The sequence below is a fragment of the Pimephales promelas genome, chromosome 21, assembly GCF_988280905.1.
Source record: "Pimephales promelas chromosome 21, fPimPro1.hap1.1, whole genome shotgun sequence".
NCBI classification, from domain to species: domain Eukaryota; kingdom Metazoa; phylum Chordata; class Actinopteri; order Cypriniformes; family Leuciscidae; genus Pimephales; species Pimephales promelas.
This window is the reverse complement of record NC_142789.1, coordinates 29,385,798-29,404,718: the sequence shown is the minus strand read 5'-3', so window position 1 is coordinate 29,404,718 and position 18,921 is coordinate 29,385,798. Positions and strand designations below refer to the sequence as shown.

At 36.0% G+C, this 18,921-nt stretch overlaps 1 protein-coding gene across 5 annotated transcripts in view; it reads left to right on the top strand.

Moving 5' to 3' along the window:
- Nucleotides 1-6,230, top strand: part of kcnab2a (potassium voltage-gated channel subfamily A regulatory beta subunit 2a) — a 97,675-nt gene extending 91,445 nt beyond the window's left edge. For all 5 annotated transcript variants that reach the window (XM_039673806.2, XM_039673804.2, XM_039673805.2 and 2 more), the window contains 2 exons: nt 3,132-3,220; nt 5,846-6,230. In XM_039673806.2, coding sequence (XP_039529740.1) covers nt 3,132-3,220; nt 5,846-5,935 — 179 coding nt within the window. In that variant the 3' untranslated portion in view covers nt 5,936-6,230. The remainder of the gene's footprint in view (nt 1-3,131; nt 3,221-5,845) is intronic.
- The last annotated feature ends 12,691 nt before the right edge of the window (nt 6,231-18,921 follow it).

Sequence of the window (18,921 nt, the reverse complement as noted above, 5' to 3'; positions counted from 1 at the left end):
TATCTTGATAGACAAAAAGTGTAAGGGTCACAACTCTTTGTTGAACACAGATCTTATTTTTTTGCGATTTTTCAAAAGTCTACAGGGGAAATGCATCGCTTTTCGATCGAGGGAACCCATGCGCCGCTAGCTTCCGAGATGTCCTACAAAGTGACATCATCACTTCGGCACTCAATTACAGAGCAATTTTACGTCACTGTAACAGTGTATAACACAAGATATTACTTCTTTTTTTTTGGAAAGTCCAAAAAAAATGTATTGTGTTATATAAAAATGTAAAAACATAAAAATTATGTCTTATATAATTACGTATATTAGTGATGTATATTATCTTATATAATTACGTATTTTTGATGTATATTATCTTATATAATTACGTATATGTCTTATATAATTACACATATTTTAGGACAATCCAGTCAATTTAGTGAATTTAGAAAATATTTTAGATGAGGTACTTCATCTCACCTACTTATTTTATTTTAAATTGTATATTCATCTACCAAAATCATTTTATCTAAATAATAATAATAATTACAAATTTGTATTATTTCTTGTTGTATTTTTTGTAGTAATTATCTTAATATTCCAAAAAAAGTATTTTTTATTTTATTTTTTTCTTAGTTATTTTTATTTTATTTTTATTCCTAATAATATTATCAAATAATCCCAAAAAAAGTCTGTCTACATCGCTCTACATCATAAAACTGTAAAACTTCTATTATGCAAATGTTTTTCACATTACTTGTGTTTCCACCAATATATCTTTATCACGTGGTATAAATGTTATAGCAAAACACATTTCTATCGCCATACGTCTATACCGCCGTCACGCCGCCCACCCTGGTCTGAGACCCTTCATTACTCGGATCCATAAAGTTTCAGGAAGTCCCGCATCTTTTCCGAGTGTTAAATTGGCGCTGTATGTGACAGCCCACGCTCCGTGATTCACCGACTGCGGGACGCAGGGGAATAAAAATCTTGACAGGACCTCAATCCCCAAAGCAGCGGCCGATAAAATCACGTCCCCTTCCCTCACCTGGCCTTTAATGCAGTCGTACATTACATTTCGCACCTCATTACTGGGTTGCCAGCCCCTCACAAACACTGCAGATCCCACACAAGCGTGTCCGATCGATTCACAGCCACCGCTGCTCGTTTAGCTCATTTAAAAATAGTGCTGTGGGTCAGATCGGCTGTGAGGGTTAATGAACTGCACAGGGATGTAAATGGGCAGATGATTTTGAGGAATGACATCATCCAGTGTGTTATTGACGGCGTTGAGGAGGCTGGTTTTACACAGTAGCTTGTAAAAGTATCTAAACTACAGTGAAGCTTTATATTAAACATCTTTGCACTATAGATATTTGAAGTATACAGTATATAGTGCAAATCTCTATAGTGAAATGGAGTATTTAACAAAATTATTCTGTTAAAGTGACTTACACGTGAAAATTATGTTATAACTTGATGAATCTGCCTTTAGTTGGGTTCATTGAAACTGACCATCTGAACGAATCGATTCGCTGAAATGAATCATATTTCCCATTGCTACAGTGATGTGAATAAGTTTGGACAGCCATGCTAAAAGAGGAGGCCTAAAAAGAGGAATAAAAAATCATCTTTTGGATATTGATCTTAATGCCTTAATTAGAAAAATTATTATGTTAAATTCACATAGAGTCAGGCAGATTTTTATTTTTAAAAGCCAGTTCTTTCATGGATCCAGGATAATATGCATCCTGATAAAGTTCCCTTGGCCTTTGGGATTAAAATATCCCCACATCATCACACACCTTCCACCACACCTAGAGATTGGCATGGTTTTACTTCAGTTAGCCTAATAGCTGGTTTGATTTGCATTGAAAGATGATCTTATGGAAAGTACCCCATGCCAATCTCTAGGTGTGGTGGAAGGTGTGTAATGATGTGGGGATATTTTAATATTTATATTAATATGCATATTATCCTGGATCCATGAAATAACTGGCTTTTAAAAATAAAAATCTGCCTGACTCTATGGGAATTTAACATAGGGGTGTCCTGACTTATGCACCCTGTATTTTAAGGAAAAACATGTATTTATTTATGATACATTATTCATTCACAAAGAAAATTGGTGTCCTTAAAGGTTGGAGTTTTCCTCATTTTTCTAATTAAGGCATTAAGATCAATTTCCAAAAGATGATTTTTTATTCCTCTTTTTAGGAAACTTTTGCATGGGTGCCAAAACTTATTTACACCACTGTACTTTGCAGAGAGGACATTCTAGGAGTGTTTGGCTTTTGCCTCAGCTCACTCATGTGACATTGTGACATAAAAACTGCTGATGTCGTGTTTTGTCAGGCTACGACATACTAGGAAAGCGACGATATTTTAAAAACATGAAGAAAAAAGCACTAGTTTATGCGATTTCTCTTCCCAGAAATCTTTTTGTTACAGTGTCGGCGTGATTGTACACCATTTGCATTTGTGTGTGTGTGTTCAGACACAGCAATCTGCTAGGGCTAAAGTGCTAAAATCCATTAAAATCCACTGTAGTCTGATTCACGAAGAACATCAGAGCTGACACTGTGTAGCCTTGGAAAATAAGAACACACTTCCAAATGGCTGTCGTTTTACAAACACAACCACCCGCACACACACACACACACACACACCAGTACAGTAAACACACTGCAGTGCCAACACACGGAATGCCATTTCAACAGATGGCACACACTCCCAGGTGGGATTGAAATCCCCACAGAGTTTCCTTCCTGTCTGGTGTTGCATGGACCGTGTTTAGGGAACGGCAGCGGTCAGCATGGCTCCTCTTCACCTCCTCTGCGCTCCTGCAGATATCACTCCTCTTCCTGCAAAAAAAAAAGATCACGCAGCGCTGATTTTGAGCGCTCGGTGTGTGTCCTGGTGCTGGGAGCCATGGTAACAGAGTGGTCTGGCAACTGCTGTGTGTTTTTTGAGATGCTTCGATGTGTGTAGGAGTGGGAGAACTAGCTGCTTTAATTTTGAAAAATGGCTATATTTATATTGATGTTTTGTTTTAAACATAACATTTATCTCTTTAAGGGTGGGGTGTGCAATGATATTGTTTATGCTGTATGTTCAACATGTTTGCTGCCTGTCTCCAGCGTGGTGCCTGAGAAATGAAGGCGTAAGCTCTGTGCTCCTCGGAGCCTCCAACACGGACCAGCTCATGGAGAATATAGGAGCAATACAGGTGAGAATGCAAATGAGTGTCAATCAAATGCTAAGCTCCGCCTCAAACCCGTTATTGACCAATCTTAGTTTACTGCAACTTGCAGCCGTATGGACTTTTCATATTTCCAGGCTTGGCCATTCAAGTTGGCCATTCCTGCAGCACTCTATTATTATACTGTATATATATTTAGTTATTTTCGACTGTAAGTGAATGCAATCGCTTATAGTTCCTTGATAGCCTACATTTAAAGCAAGGTTATTATAGTTTTGCATTTTTCAGTAGTTTTTATTTTGTTTTGAAGTTTTGTTTTTAAAATGGGTTTGCAAGTTCTATTTTTTTATAGTGTTTTAGTGTTAGTTTTAGTCTCTTTTTTTTGTAGTTTGGGTTATTTGTCAGGAGCAAGATTCAAAAAGCTCTTGTGTAATAATAACTCATTGAAAATATCATACAATTTTTAGAAATATCTATTCAATATCTATAAAACCAGTACATAGCCTACAATGTGACATTCCTTTACCTTACAAAATCCACACGCCGTACCAAACATCTACACATCTTCTATATAAATTCACACCCAGTACAAAACAATTTCCACACCCTATACTAAATCTACCATAGACAACACTCACCTGGACTGAAGAAGCAAACATTGAGTATAAAATAATGACATGACATTATATAATATGTGAATCACAGCTTATAGTGTTTTGACATTGACAACCCATTTTACCTCAAATTTGCGACTAGTTAACTTTCTAAAGAAGGAGCAATCGCTTATTTCCAGGGTTCCCAGAAGCAAAAGTCATTATAGTTGGGCATTCCTGCAGCACTCTATTATTATACTGTATATATTTAGTTATTTTCGACTGTAAGTGAATGCAATCGCTTATAGTTCCTTGATAGCCTACATTTACCTTTCGATTGTGTTTAAACCAAGGTTATTGTAGTTTTGCATTTTTCATTATTTTTTTTGTTTTGTTTTGAATTTTTGTTTTTAAATTCAGTTTAGTTTTAATTCGTTTTTAAAATTGGTTTGCAAGTTTAGTTTAGTTTCTATTTTTTGAAAATGCTTACTTTTAGTTTAGTTTTTATTAGTTTTAGTCTTTTTTTTTTGTAGTTTGGGTTATTTGTCAGGGGCAAGATTTAAAGGTCAGAAAAAAAAATTATGTAATAATAACTCAACGAAAAGATCATACAATTTTAGAAATATCTATTCAATATCTACAAAACCAGTACATAAAATGTAGCCTACAATGTGAAATTCCTTTACCTTACAAAATCCACATGCCTGTAATTTGCTCTTTAATTGTATTTTATTTTAGTTAGTTTTGCAAACACACATTACAGTTTTTTTCGTTCGTTTTTATTAACGATTATAACCTTGGTTTAAACTTGAGCATTTAAAAAAAAATTATTCATAAAACAAGTCTCATAAAACATTGGAAAATCACAGGGTACCTATATTTTGATAATTCTTGCTCAAACGTTTGAGTTAATGGCTATCAAATGAGACTTTTGTCTCTTCAGTTGGCTGTGAGAGGCATTTGCATCCATTCTGAATCAAACTGCCATGCCCATTTTAACCATGTTACTGTGCAATTTAACAATATAACAGCATACTTTGCAATGTCATAAGAATAATCCGTTCGATTTTAATCGCTTTATGAGCCCATTTTACAGCATATCATGCTGCACACAGGAATCTCCGGTTCATTCCTTTGGGACGATCTGTAAAACTCATCCGAGCGAGCGAGCGAGCGAGCGTAATCTGGGTGGGCGGAGCTTAGCAAAGGCTGAGTTGCTGGTTGTGAAATGTTATTTCTGTAAATTCATATAATCAGGGTTTTCACATTCATGGAAAACCTGAAGATATCGAACATAAATATGTTGAACAGGACATTTGAAAGAAGGCATTACTTAGTGATTGCGGATGTAAAATGTTTAATCGGCTCGAAATTGGTCTTCATTTTTAAAAATGCTAATCTTGCTTTCATGAGGAGCAAGAAAGTCATGCAAATTCATTGGTCAAAATGTGTGGAAACCCTGATTAGAAATCATTAAAAGTTTAAGTATTCACCTTTATATAGTATATACATATATATTAGTGCTTTTAAAGTGATTAATTGCGATTAATTGTAGGGCTGTCAAACGATTAATCGCGATTAAACAAAATAAAAGTTTGTGTTTACATAATATATGTTTGTGCACTGTGTATAATTATTTTATATATATAAATACACACGCATGTATATATTTAAGAAATATTTTCATGTATATACTATAGATTTATATATATTATATTATATATAAATATAAATTATTATATATTTTTCTTAAATTCACATGCATGTGTGTGTGTTTATATATATATATATATACACAAGATAATTATACACAGTGCCCCGATTATACACTTTTATTTTGGATGCGATTAATCGCGATTAATCGTTTGACAGCCCTAATTAATTGCATCTAACATAAATATGTATGTTTATACAATGTTTGTGTGTGTGTGTGTGTATATTTTATTTACATGTGTGTGTGTGTGTGTGTGTGTGTATAGTGGTAAAGGGTTAATAATGTTTTGACCTCACATTTTATATATACATGGAAACCAGACTAAGTTTGCAGCTCTTTTCGCAGGTTCTTCCAAAGCTATCCTCCTCCATCGTGCACGAGGTGGACAGTATCCTGGGAAACAAACCCTACAGTAAAAAGGACTACCGCTCCTAGTGTGGAACCAGACGGGACCGGATGCTCCGCACTCACCTTTGCCTGATCCTCCGTTAGCTTCAGCTTTTACTGAATGAGTACCGGCCGCATGAGACAGGCAAGCACCCACAAACCCTGGAGAGCAAGACTTTTAGAACACAAAGGGCAAGAAACACGTGAAAAATACACAAAACAAACACATTCACTGACAGAGGGGTTGAAATGCAGCATAGAGAGCGATGCATCGAAGACGGATCAAGGTACTTTAAAATGAGATCACTAGGGTAATTAAGAACAAAAAATATGCTTAAACATTTAAAAAAAAAAAAATAACATGCTTGCTTGGTTGCTGGAAATATAACATTTTTGTTTGTTTTTTAATATTGAATGCATAATAACAAAAATGGAGCTCAAGCTGAAATAGGTAATCAGTTGCACATGATCCATAGCCACTCATGTGATCCATCGGGGTTTGCTCGCCTCGTTCACATCATCGAGGCGTCTCGGCCCAGAACTCGTCACTGTGTCGTCTGCGTTACGTATGCACACGCCCCCTCCGCAGGCAAACCAATAAGCACTTTAAGGGAACATCAGAGGGAGTGGCTTTGTGTGAACTGATTGAAGCGCAGCTCCTCTAGTGTGCAATCGGTGGCTTTTGCTTATTCTGCACAGGGCATTGCATCGTCTCGGTGTCCGCTCTTCTCTGTTTAGCCTCAAGAGGCGGCCCTGGCTTTTCGTGTGTCATTTCTTTGCTAACAGTTCTGCGAGTCGAATCACTCCATCAGATGTTGTGCTTCTGGAGGTCTGTCTGGTTGTTGAAGAACGTCTTCCTTCCACAGTAACCTGCTCCTAGCACACATACACCTTTAGTGGACTTACTCTCACTGATTTAGTCGATTTTAAGTGTAGATTGAATGATCTGAGGTATAAGCATGCTTCAAAAATATTTAATGCGAGTACTAGTTGTCAGTCTGAAGAGTGAATGTTAGGTCATATTTCACCTCCGAATCAAAATCAAAATGAAATGATATAAACCATTACAAAAAGCTTTCTTTGTGACATTATTTACATGACAATTAAGCACATTTCCTTCCCAAATGATCATATATATATACAGAAAGTATGTTTAAGTTGAATTGTAGGTTGTTTAAGTTTAAGTAGATATGCTAGTGTTTATTGTACCGATTTTAATGTAAAAAAAGAAAAGAAAAAAAAATATATATATATATATTAGGGCTGTGCAAAAGTTAATTGTGTGTTTACATAATATATTTGTGTGTGCTGTATATAATTATTTTGTATATATAAATACCTATGCATGCATGTATATATTTATGAATTATTTGCGCTTAAATTCTGTATATATTTATAAATACATAATCTATATTATATAAATATAAATATGTTATATATGAATAACACATTTTCTTAAATATATACATGTATGTGTGTGTTTTTATATATACAACATAATTATATACAGCACACACAATATATTATGTAAACACAGACTTTTATTTTGGATGCGATTAATCGCAATTAATTTTTGCACAGCCCTAATATATATATTTATTTACATATATTTATATATATTTTTCTTTATTACTAATTTTTTACATTAAAATCGGTACACATATACATACATACAGTTCATATGCATAAGAATATACAATATGAAAATGTGAGTAGCCCTCAATCAGGTCATGGGGTCTATACGACCCCAATCGACTTTTACTTAATAAAAAATCTCAGTGGAATAAGATTTTGTTACTTTTCATACATTATCTATCTATACACACACAAAAACTGGGCTTGATTCGGTTGTTCTGAAGGTATGTAAATAAAATGTTTACACTTCTGGTATTCGGGGTCAATATGACCCCACATTGAAATGAATGGGAAATGGGAAATGTGAAAAAAAATAAAAATCCAGCATGAATCTGAAAATGTTGACACAGTAATGAAGGCGTAGTACTAGAGCCTAAATCCAATGTATCATAAAAAAATAATGTTTCATATGCAAGCTAATGGTGTCGTTGAGGAATCGTGTGGTATATGGATACAAAAGTACTTTATATCTCCAAAAACACAGCATTAATGAATAGATGAGAAGTAAACTAAAAAAATTGTATATTATTTGTATGAATAAAAATGAATATTTTTTGTACCATTACTCAATCAATTGTTGGGGTCGTATAGACCCAGAAGTGTAAACTGGAACTGTCATGTAAATAATGTCACAAAATAATACAAAGTCCCAAAAATATAATTGATTTCATGGTAAAATATATGGAAATTTGTGTAAGGCAAATTTTGTGATGATTAAAACGAGTAGAAACATGGGGTGGTGGAAGCCTAACGGACTGTTAACACAAAAGTTGGAAGGTCGATCCTAAATAAAGTTAACACACTTCTGCTTTACCACCCCTGTGATTGGACATATATAATTAGCACCAAAAAATCTATAATTAAAAATCAGTTTCATAATGTTCCCTGCAGTTTAGCTACAGTCACCTGTTCACCAGCACAGTGATAGGGCAGGTGTTTTTAGCCAATAGAAAAGCAGACTGTTTAAACGGCATTATGTCGGCTGCCCAATAGGAGCTCAGGGACTGCAGTTGAATGTCTATGTGTGTGTGTGTGTGTGTGTGAGCTACATCGTCTAACATCGTTAAGAAGCAGAAGTTGCTGTTTCTTCATCTCATTTCTGGACGCTGGGCATTTCTCGTATATGTTCTGGTGATGATACATGTGGCTGAAGCCAAAGATCCCGTCAGTAACGTGACCCCCGTGTCCTCTTTCGGACGCAGAGATGATCGGTCATCTAGCAGCATGCATCTGCGCATCTTTCTTCACTTTGTATTCACTCTTAGCAGCGCTCTATAAGTATAAGTACATATATACATACTTAGTGCAAGTATACATAGTGCACCCAGTGTGAGTAAGCAGTCTTTAGATCTTTTGTAAATGGAGGCTGGTCACCAAACATTGATCAATAAGGTATTAGTGAATTGGAGCAGTGTCCCTGATCAAGCACAAGGGAAATGCATGAGGTTCATTTGGAAAGCATGCTGTGTCCCGGATCAGTGCTCACTAGTGCTATTATCGTATCATCACAGATAATATTGGCGAGGCGGAAATTACGTGATCGTTTTGAAAAGATGAGCTTGCCGTTCTTCACGATAGTGATTTAAACTACTTTACAGACAACAAAACTTGGACGCTGTGTGCTTATGGGAATTATTCATGACTTAGATCAGCTTTAAAAACAGTTGAATGTTGACGTCGGCGTCCGTCCATCTTCTCATCTGTGCCACGCACATTTACTGTGATGAGAACAGTGCATTTGCACTTTATTCTTTAGGCACTTATTAATTGGAGTTGATTTACAGTTATAGTGTTAATGTCTTCCTTTTACCCCTTTAAAGGAATGTTTCAGAAGTTCAGCTGATGCGATGATCTTTTCAAATAAACAAATCTTCTGTTTACAGTATTGTGCTTAAAATGGATCTGCATCTGGTCATTGTTTTGTTCAAATAATTTGAGTTTATTGGAGCAGATTGACGTGTGATACTGAAGGTGGATATTTTCTTCTGGTTTTCTTGGTGCATATTGTGTGAAATTTACAGGGTTTACTTTATTTGAATTACAATAATGGTGAGAATTTAGAAAATGAAAATGTGCTTAATTTTCATGGGGATAGTTTTAATAAAATATAATAGATTTTAGGGTCAAATATTATCTGGATTTCTTTTTTTTTCAGTCAGATAGGCAAATAAATTAATTGATAAATTTGGGTTTTTTTTAAGAATGGAGTGGTGGTAGCCTAATGGTTATAAATAATGTGCACAGATTCGCAGTTTCGTCACACTAGTATCAATATCTTCACAATCAGTGTATTTTAATATTGTCTAATATATTTCGAATGAGAATTTGGTGAGAAAATATGATTCATTGTCACGCAATAAATCATCCTAAAATAGGCATCTTTTTTTCCCCTTTTCTTTTTTTGTAGAATATAATTAGTCCAATTAAGTCAAATAAATAAAATAAATGATTTTATGATTATTAAAAAGGTAGAAAAATATAATAGCCAAATGGTTATAACTGTGTGACAGACATGTTAAGTCATTTTGGCAACACTTTATTTTACAGTGTCCTTGTTAAGTAAATTATTTAATATAATTAAAGAACATGCAACTATCCCTCAACCAAACCCTACAGTAAGTAAATGTTAATTGATATTACTCGGTACTTAAATATACTGTATAATTACACTGTGACACCTTGAAATGAAGTCATTTATTTTTAGCTAATACTGTATAACGTTGAAGTCACTAACAGTGTTTTATGAACATAAATGTTCATAAACATTCATTTCAAGCTCATTACTGTCAACGTCACATTTCCAAAGTGAGAAACCAGTGGAAATATACTGATCCGTTCACTGAACCTGGAACATTCCTCTAGATTTCATTGTGTATTGTCGGCTAAATGTTAGTACACTGAAATATCATCGAAATGGAATGACATCACCTAAAGTGTGTGTGAGAGAACTAATCTAACGAGCAGTAGATTTGTGAATAAAGGCAGTTGGTTGTTAGTGTTAGTTGAGTGTGTTAGAATGGACTCGTCATGTTCAGTTTTGTGTTTTCTGTTGGTCAGTGTGGTCCATGTCAGCCTGTGTTGTTCCTCAGAGAACTTTAACACACACTTGTGCCGTCCGGGCGTAAATATCATTGACAGAATTGTTTCAATGCCTCCAAGTAGTTTGTAAATCTGGCAGAATTTTTAGTAGTAACATTTTTAAGTTGTTTAGGAGTGGTTGGAAAAGCAGGGAAAGTGTAATCGCTATTAAATCTGTAATAATCAGTCCAGCCATATAGATGAACTCATATACAATCCATATTTTATAGGTCAGAGGTTATGGATATGCGTGTGGACGTTTTTTTTTTTTTTTTTTTAATACCATACACAAGGTTCCGTTCCCAAGGAAATTATTTTTCATGTTTAATATTTTGCAAGGATAAAGACAAAAATATGATTTTATTTTTTTACCATTCTTTGTTGCCCTTTGGTGTTACTGACCTGAAGATGATGACATTGATGATGATGATGATGATGATGACAACAAAGAATACAAAGAGCAATTATTTGCACTGAATATGCATTTTGGAGAATTCTGTGAAATGTATACAATGGCAAGCTACATATCCACGCTTTGTGGAGAAATACTGTATGTCGAGTCAGATATCTGTATATAGTTTGACCTTTGTACATATATATATATATAAATATATACATGAGAGTATTCATGGTCCTGATCACTCCAGCCTTTGGTTCTTTATTTTCATCGAAAGGCATTTGCTGACTGCATTGTGCTTGAGTCTGAATTTAGACATGTACAGCGCCAGTATCTATGAAATGACAACTATAAAATGATGACAATGAAAAACAACCTGTGTGTGTCTTTGTCTTCTTGGTGTGGAAGAATTACGTTAATGGAGGCTTCGGTTAAATAAGGAAATATTACTGGCAACATTTAACAATTTACAAAACTGAGACCAGAGTCACAAAAATCTTCTTGAGTCGAAGAGTTCTCAACTCTTTACGGAAGAGGATTAGGGCCAAGCAATAATACAGAAAATACAACCCTCTCGACTGTATTCTCGAAATTTAATGAGTTTATTCTCAAGATTGTATTTCGACTTTTTTCTCGAACAAGTTTCTTCTCGAAACACGACTTTATTCTCAAAATTTAATTAGTTTATTCTCAAGATTGTATTTCTTGAAACACAACGACTTTATTTTCGATATTTAATGAGTTTTTTCTCAAGATTGTATTTCGACTTTTTTCTCGAACAAGTTTCTTCTCGAAACACGACTTTATTCTCAAAATTTAATGAGTTTTTTCTCGAAACACAACTTTATTCTCTATATTTAATTAGTTTTTTCTTTTAAGATTGTATTTCGAATTTTCTCTCGGAATTTAACAATTTTTGTCTCGAAACACAACAACTTTATTCTCGAAATTTAATGAGTTTATTCTCAAGATTGTATTTCGACTTTTTTCTCGAAAAAGTTTCTTCTCGAAACACGACTTTATTCTCAAAATTTAATGAGTTTATTCTCAAGATTGTATTTCTTGAAACACAACGACTTTATTTTCGATATTTAATGAGTTTATTCTCAAGATTGTATTTAAACTTTTTTCTCAAAATTTAACAAGTTTTTTCTCGAAACACAACGACTTCTCGATATTTAATTAGTTTATTCTCAAGATTGTATTTTTCGAAACACGACTTTATTCTCTATATTTAATTAGTTTATTCTCAAGATTGTATTTTGAATTTTCTCTCAAAATTTAACAATTTTTTTCTCGAAACACAACGACTTTATTCTCGATATTTAAAGGTGCAGTGTGGGATTTTTAGCGACATCTAGCGGTTCGGTTGTGAGTTTGCACCAGGTTTGCACTAAGGGCTCAGCCCACTGCTCACCCCTCCCTTTCGAAGAATCTACGGTGGCTAAAACGGGACAAACATCTCGTCGGCTGAGACAGCAGAGAATAGCCAGAGTAAGCAGAATAGCAACATTTCTCCCCAAGTAGCAAACCCATAATACAGCGAGGGAGAATAACCACATGAAACTATGCAGTTATATATTTTTTCTAACAGGGTAGTAAAAGTTTAGCATGGCTAATATGAGCTGTTACTGTGGACAGTACTGAACTGTTTAACGCATTCAGACCCTGTGTCCATTACAATGGACATCACATGTCAGCCCCCTTTTTTTAACTTCTGGAGCATTTCACCTAGTTTAAAGCCTGCAGTCCATGAGATTGGACGTTTGTCATCCAATCAAATGCCAGTAAAGCTCTGCATGTAGTAATTATATTAAAAAAAACTCTACATTGAAGAGAAGCATGGCAGCACTTCACTCCAAACACAGAAACAAGCAATATTTTTTGACGTGTATTTACATTTTGTATATATTTTTGCCAGTATTTCATAGTTTGCATGTAAAATAGAAAGATTGAACTTATTAAATACAGTTAAAAATCGACTGTAGAATTGCACGTTTTAAATCAGGATTTTTTAAATGGACAGTAGGTTTGAAAGCCTGTTAATGAAGTCACATTTTTAGTGATGCTGATATATCTTTTTTTTTTTATAAAAGAAATTTCAATCACAGTACCGATACATTTTTGAAACTTTTTCATGTGCAGAATATACAGTTCTGAAGTGCTTGAACATATAGCTGATGAAAATATCTGAAATGTTGACTTTATGTGGAGTAATGAGGAAGATGGAGATGTAAGAAAAATATCCATATTTAAACTTTATAAAGTAAAATAACTTCTGGCCAAAAGAACATATGGATTAGAACATAGAACATATTAAATATGAATATTTTAAATATTTTATATTAATATATATATATATTTTATGGATAGATACACTTTTATGATGGATAGATGCACTTGTATCATGGATAGATGCACTTTTATGAACTTTCAAAACAGAAACAACCATACAGCCAATATAAAGCTTGGAAGGGCCAGGACATTGTTTAATGTAACTCTGATTGTTTTCATCTAGAAGAATGTCATATACACCAAGGATGGCTAGAGGCCAGGGTGATTAAATCATGGGCTAATTTAAATTTTTGGGTGAACTATGCCTTTAAAGGTAGCCTAGAAATCTAGACGCACCCTAGCGGCAGCAAAAATTATTTTGCAGCAAAGTGTGGTCTAGCAACTCTCCATAGACGTTTGAGCTGGAAAACCCCAACTCTGGTAGGGCCAATCACATCGTGTATAGAGTCGGAGGGCGGGCTTAACATAATGATGACAGTGTTGCGACGGTCAGAGCAAGCTCGGACATATTCGGTTTGAAGTCGTTCATCCTCGGATGCGGCCGGTGCCGCGCGCGCTGTTAAAAAAGCTGTGGCGAAATGATCAACTTGTCATATTTGCCGCGTTCGTGCTGTCACGTCGAGTATAAAGGCTTTACTCCGTGTCAGCGTGCGCTCTGATCGGTTGAGGTGCACGGACCTCTCCCGAATAATCTCCACCACCCCGAAGCACCACTACTCCCCGTTTCCCTCGTAAGCTGAAGAATTTAAACATTCTCTATGATAGGGGTGTAACGGTACACAAAAATCACGGTTCGGTACGTACCTCGGTTTTAAAGTCACGGTTCGGTACGTTTTCGATACAGCAAAAAGAAAGAAATGCCAGAGAAATTTCCTATTTGTTTAAAGAAAAAATATTTTTAAAATAAGTGTGAGTTTTCCTAGATCTTGAAACTTTCAGGTTTATAAATAGGAGTCATCTTTGAAGGATGAACAAATAATGTTTTGGTCATCACATTAAAAATAACATTTAAATATATATTTATTTATATAATATTTTAATTTTGAAGTGCTGGAAAAAGATGTGTGAAGTACTTGAAAACATTTCACCATTCCAGCCAAACTGGTTCCAGTTAGTGTTACTATATTAAATCCATGGTGAATGTTGCTGGTCTGTGGACGAAAGTATTACTAGTTCATTCACGGCACAATGTTTCTCCTGGTTTCCATGACAGCGCTGAGATCTACGGTTAATAACGGAGAAATTTGAATGCATCTCACTAGATCTCGCAGCGATGTTATTACCTCAGTGGCGAATTCAAATGTTTTCTTTACCGGATCTCTTAGCGCGGTGTAGTAACAGTGTTGCTTGATGGAGATCGGCTCGCGCTGCACAGATGTTGCTGGTCCGAACTGATAAACGATCCATGAAGCACATAACGAGTAGCGCAGTTTCGTTCTGCTTTCATTACGCTTGCCATTTGATGTTGCGCAACGTTGTGTTGGCCGCATCAGCACGAATTTTGCCGGCAGGAAAAATGGTCCAAGCAATCGTTCGGTTTGTATAAGTACCGAACCGGAAGCCTCGAACCGAAACGGTTCAATACGAATACATGTTCCGTTACACCCCTAGTCTATGATATTATTTTTTTAATGACACACCGTCTCTTTCTCTCTCATACACACACAAACACACACATACTGTCTCTTTCTCTCTCACACATATGTTGGCTAGTTATAAACTCTTTAGACTTTTAATGATTAGTGTTTTATTTTTAATGTTTGTGGGTCGTGTAAAAAACAAAAAAATCCCTTATTTTCGGGATGGATTCCGGGAAATCTCCCTTATTTTCAATGTTCAATGTTGACAGCTGGACTGGATACGGTAAAAGTTTAATATATCAACTTGCTCCGCTGAGTACGTCACCGTCTTTGTTGCTCTTATTGGCTTTAGCGCTATCCAATTGCGTGCTGAGAGAATTTGAAAGACAACCGTTTATCATCTTGATGTAGGTCTGGCATGCCAGGCTACTTTAAAGGTATAGTTCAACCACAAATTATATTTGTCATCTCATGTTGTTCCAAACCTGTATAAGTTTCATACCATTTTTATGTTGGACACTATCCCGCCTGTACAGCCGGTACCCCTATCGTTTTTTTTTTTGTTTTTTTTTTTAGGTCGAAATTTTGAGTTTCAACGCTCTGGATTCTGATAGAGGGGCACGAGACTTTGACCTGAGTGCAAAATGGAGGCTCTAGACCCTTCCAGAGCTGAGATATCGAAATTCAAAATTTCGACCCGAAAAAAAAACGACAGTGTTACCCCTTTCGTTTTTTTTTCATTTTTGGGCGAAAAATTAAGTTTCTCCAATCTTCTCAAAACTCTGGATTCTGATAGAGGGCTGTGAGACTTTGACCTGAGTGCAAAAATGGAGGCTCTAGACCCTTCCAGAGCTGAGATATCGAAATTCAAAATTTCGACCCGAAAAAAAAACGACAGTGTTACCCCTTTTGTTTTTTTTCATTTTCGGGCGAAAAATGAAGTTTCTCCAATCTTCTCAAAACTCTGGATTCTGATAGAGGGACGTGAGACTTTGACCTGAGTGCAAAAATGGAGGCTCTAGACCCTTCCAGAGCTGAGATATCGAAATTCAAAATTTCGACCCGAAAAAAAACGACAGTGTTACCCCTTTTGTTTTTTTTCATTTTCGGGCGAAAAATGAAGTTTCTCCAATCTTCTCAAAACTCTGGATTCTGATAGAGGGGCGCGAGACTTTGACCTGAGTGCAAAAATGGAGGCTCTAGACCCTTCCAGAGCTGAGATATCGAAATTCAAAATTTCGACCCGAAAAAAAAACGACAGTGTTACCCCTTTTGTTTTTTTTCATTTTTGGGCGAAAAATGAAATTTCTCCAATCTTCTCAAAACTCTGGATTCTGATAGAGGGCTGTGATACTTGCACCTGAGTGCAAAAATGGAGGCTCTAGACCCTTCCAGAGCTGAGATATCGAAATTCAAAATTTCGACCCGAAAAAAAAACGACAGTGTTACCCCTTTCGTTTTTTTTCATTTTTGGGCGAAAAATGAAATTTCTCCAATCTTCTCAAAACTCTGGATTCTGATAGAGGGCTGTGATACTTGCACCTGAGTGCAAAAATGGAGGCTCTAGACCCTTCCAGAGCTGAGATATCGAAATTCAAAATTTCGACCCGAAAAAAAAACGACAGTGTTACCCCTTTTGTTTTTTTTCATTTTTGGGCGAAAAATGAAGTTTCTCCAATCTTCTCAAAACTCTGGATTCTGATAGAGGGGCGCGAGACTTTGACCTGAGTGCAAAAATGGAGGCTCTAGAACCTTCCAGAGCTGAGATATCGAAATTCAAAATTTCGACCCGAAAAGAAAACGACAGTGTTACCCCTTTTGTTTTTTTTTCATTTTTGGGCGAAAAATGAAGTTTCTCCAATCTTCTCAAAACTCTGGATTCTGATAGAGGGGCGCGAGACTTTGACCTGAGTGCAAAAATGGAGGCTCTAGACCCTTCCAGAGCTGAGATATCGAAATTCAAAATTTCGACCCGAAAAAAAAACGACAGTGTTACCCCTTTCGTTTTTTTTTTCATTTTCGGGCGAAAAATTAAGTTTCTCCAATCTTCTCAAAACTCTGGATTCTGATAGAGGGGCGCGAGACTTTGACCTGAGTGCAAAAATGGAGGCTCTAGACCCTTCCAGAGCTGAGATATCGAAATTCAAAATTTCGACCCGAAAAAAAAACGACAGTGTTACCCCTTTTGTTTTTTTTCATTTTCGGGCGAAAAATGAAGTTTCTCCAATCTTCTCAAAACTCTGGATTCTGATAGAGGGCTGTGATACTTGCACCTGAGTGCAAAAATGGAGGCTCTAGACCCTTCCAGAGCTGAGATATCGAAATTCAAAATTTCGACCCGAAAAAAAAACGACAGTGTTACCCCTTTCGTTTTTTTTTCATTTTTGGGCGAAAAATGAAATTTCTCCAATCTTCTCAAAACTCTGGATTCTGATAGAGGGCTGTGATACTTGCACCTGAGTGCAAAAATGGAGGCTCTAGACCCTTCCAGAGCTGAGATATCGAAATTCAAAATTTCGACCCGAAAAAAAAACGACAGTGTTACCCCTTTTGTTTTTTTTCATTTTTGGGCGAAAAATGAAGTTTCTCCAATCTTCTCAAAACTCTGGATTCTGATAGAGGGGCGCGAGACTTTGACCTGAGTGCAAAAATGGAGGCTCTAGAACCTTCCAGAGCTGAGATATCGAAATTCAAAATTTCGACCCGAAAAGAAAACGACAGTGTTACCCCTTTTGTTTTTTTTTCATTTTTGGGCGAAAAATGAAGTTTCTCCAATCTTCTCAAAACTCTGGATTCTGATAGAGGGGCGCGAGACTTTGACCTGAGTGCAAAAATGGAGGCTCTAGACCCTTCCAGAGCTGAGATATCGAAATTCAAAATTTCGACCCGAAAAAAAAACGACAGTGTTACCCCTTTCGTTTTTTTTTTCATTTTTGGGCGAAAAATTAAGTTTCTCCAATCTTCTCAAAACTCTGGATTCTGATAGAGGGGCGCGAGACTTTGACCTGAGTGCAAAAATGGAGGCTCTAGACCCTTCCAGAGCTGAGATATCGAAATTCAAAATTTCGACCCGAAAAAAAAACGACAGTGTTACCCCTTTTGTTTTTTTTCATTTTTGGGCGAAAAATGAAGTTTCTCCAATCTTCTCAAAACTCTGGATTCTGATAGAGGGGCGCGAGACTTTGACCTGAGTGCAAAAATGGAGGCTCTAGAACCTTCCAGAGCTGAGATATCGAAATTCAAAATTTCGACCCGAAAAGAAAACGACAGTGTTACCCCTTTTGTTTTTTTTCATTTTTGGGCGAAAAATGAAGTTTCTCCAATCTTCTCAAAACTCTGGATTCTGATAGAGGGCTGTGATACTTGCACCTGAGTGCAAAAATGGAGGCTCTAGACCCTTCCAGAGCTGAGATATCGAAATTCAAAATTTCGACCCGAAAAAAAAACGACAGTGTTACCCCTTTTGTTTTTTTTCATTTTTGGGCGAAAAATGAAGTTTCTCCAATCTTCTCAAAACTCTGGATTCTGATAGAGGGGCGCGAGACTTTGACCTGAGTGCAAAAATGGAGGCTCTAGAACCTTCCAGAGCTGAGATATCGAAATTCAAAATTTCGACCCGAAAAGAAAACGACAGTGTTACCCCTTTTGTTTTTTTTCATTTTTGGGCGAAAAATGAAATTTCTCCAATCTTCTCAAAACTCTGGATTCTGATAGAGGGCTGTGATACTTGCACCTGAGTGCAAAAATGGAGGCTCTAGACCCTTCCAGAGCTGAGATATCGAAATTCAAAATTTCGACCCGAAAAAAAAACGACAGTGTTACCCCTTTTGTTTTTTTTCATTTTTGGGCGAAAAATGAAGTTTCTCCAATCTTCTCAAAACTCTGGATTCTGATAGAGGGGCGCGAGACTTTGACCTGAGTGCAAAAATGGAGGCTCTAGAACCTTCCAGAGCTGAGATATCGAAATTCAAAATTTCGACCCGAAAAAAAAACGACAGTGTTACCCCTTTTGTTTTTTTTCATTTTTGGGCGAAAAATGAAGTTTCTCC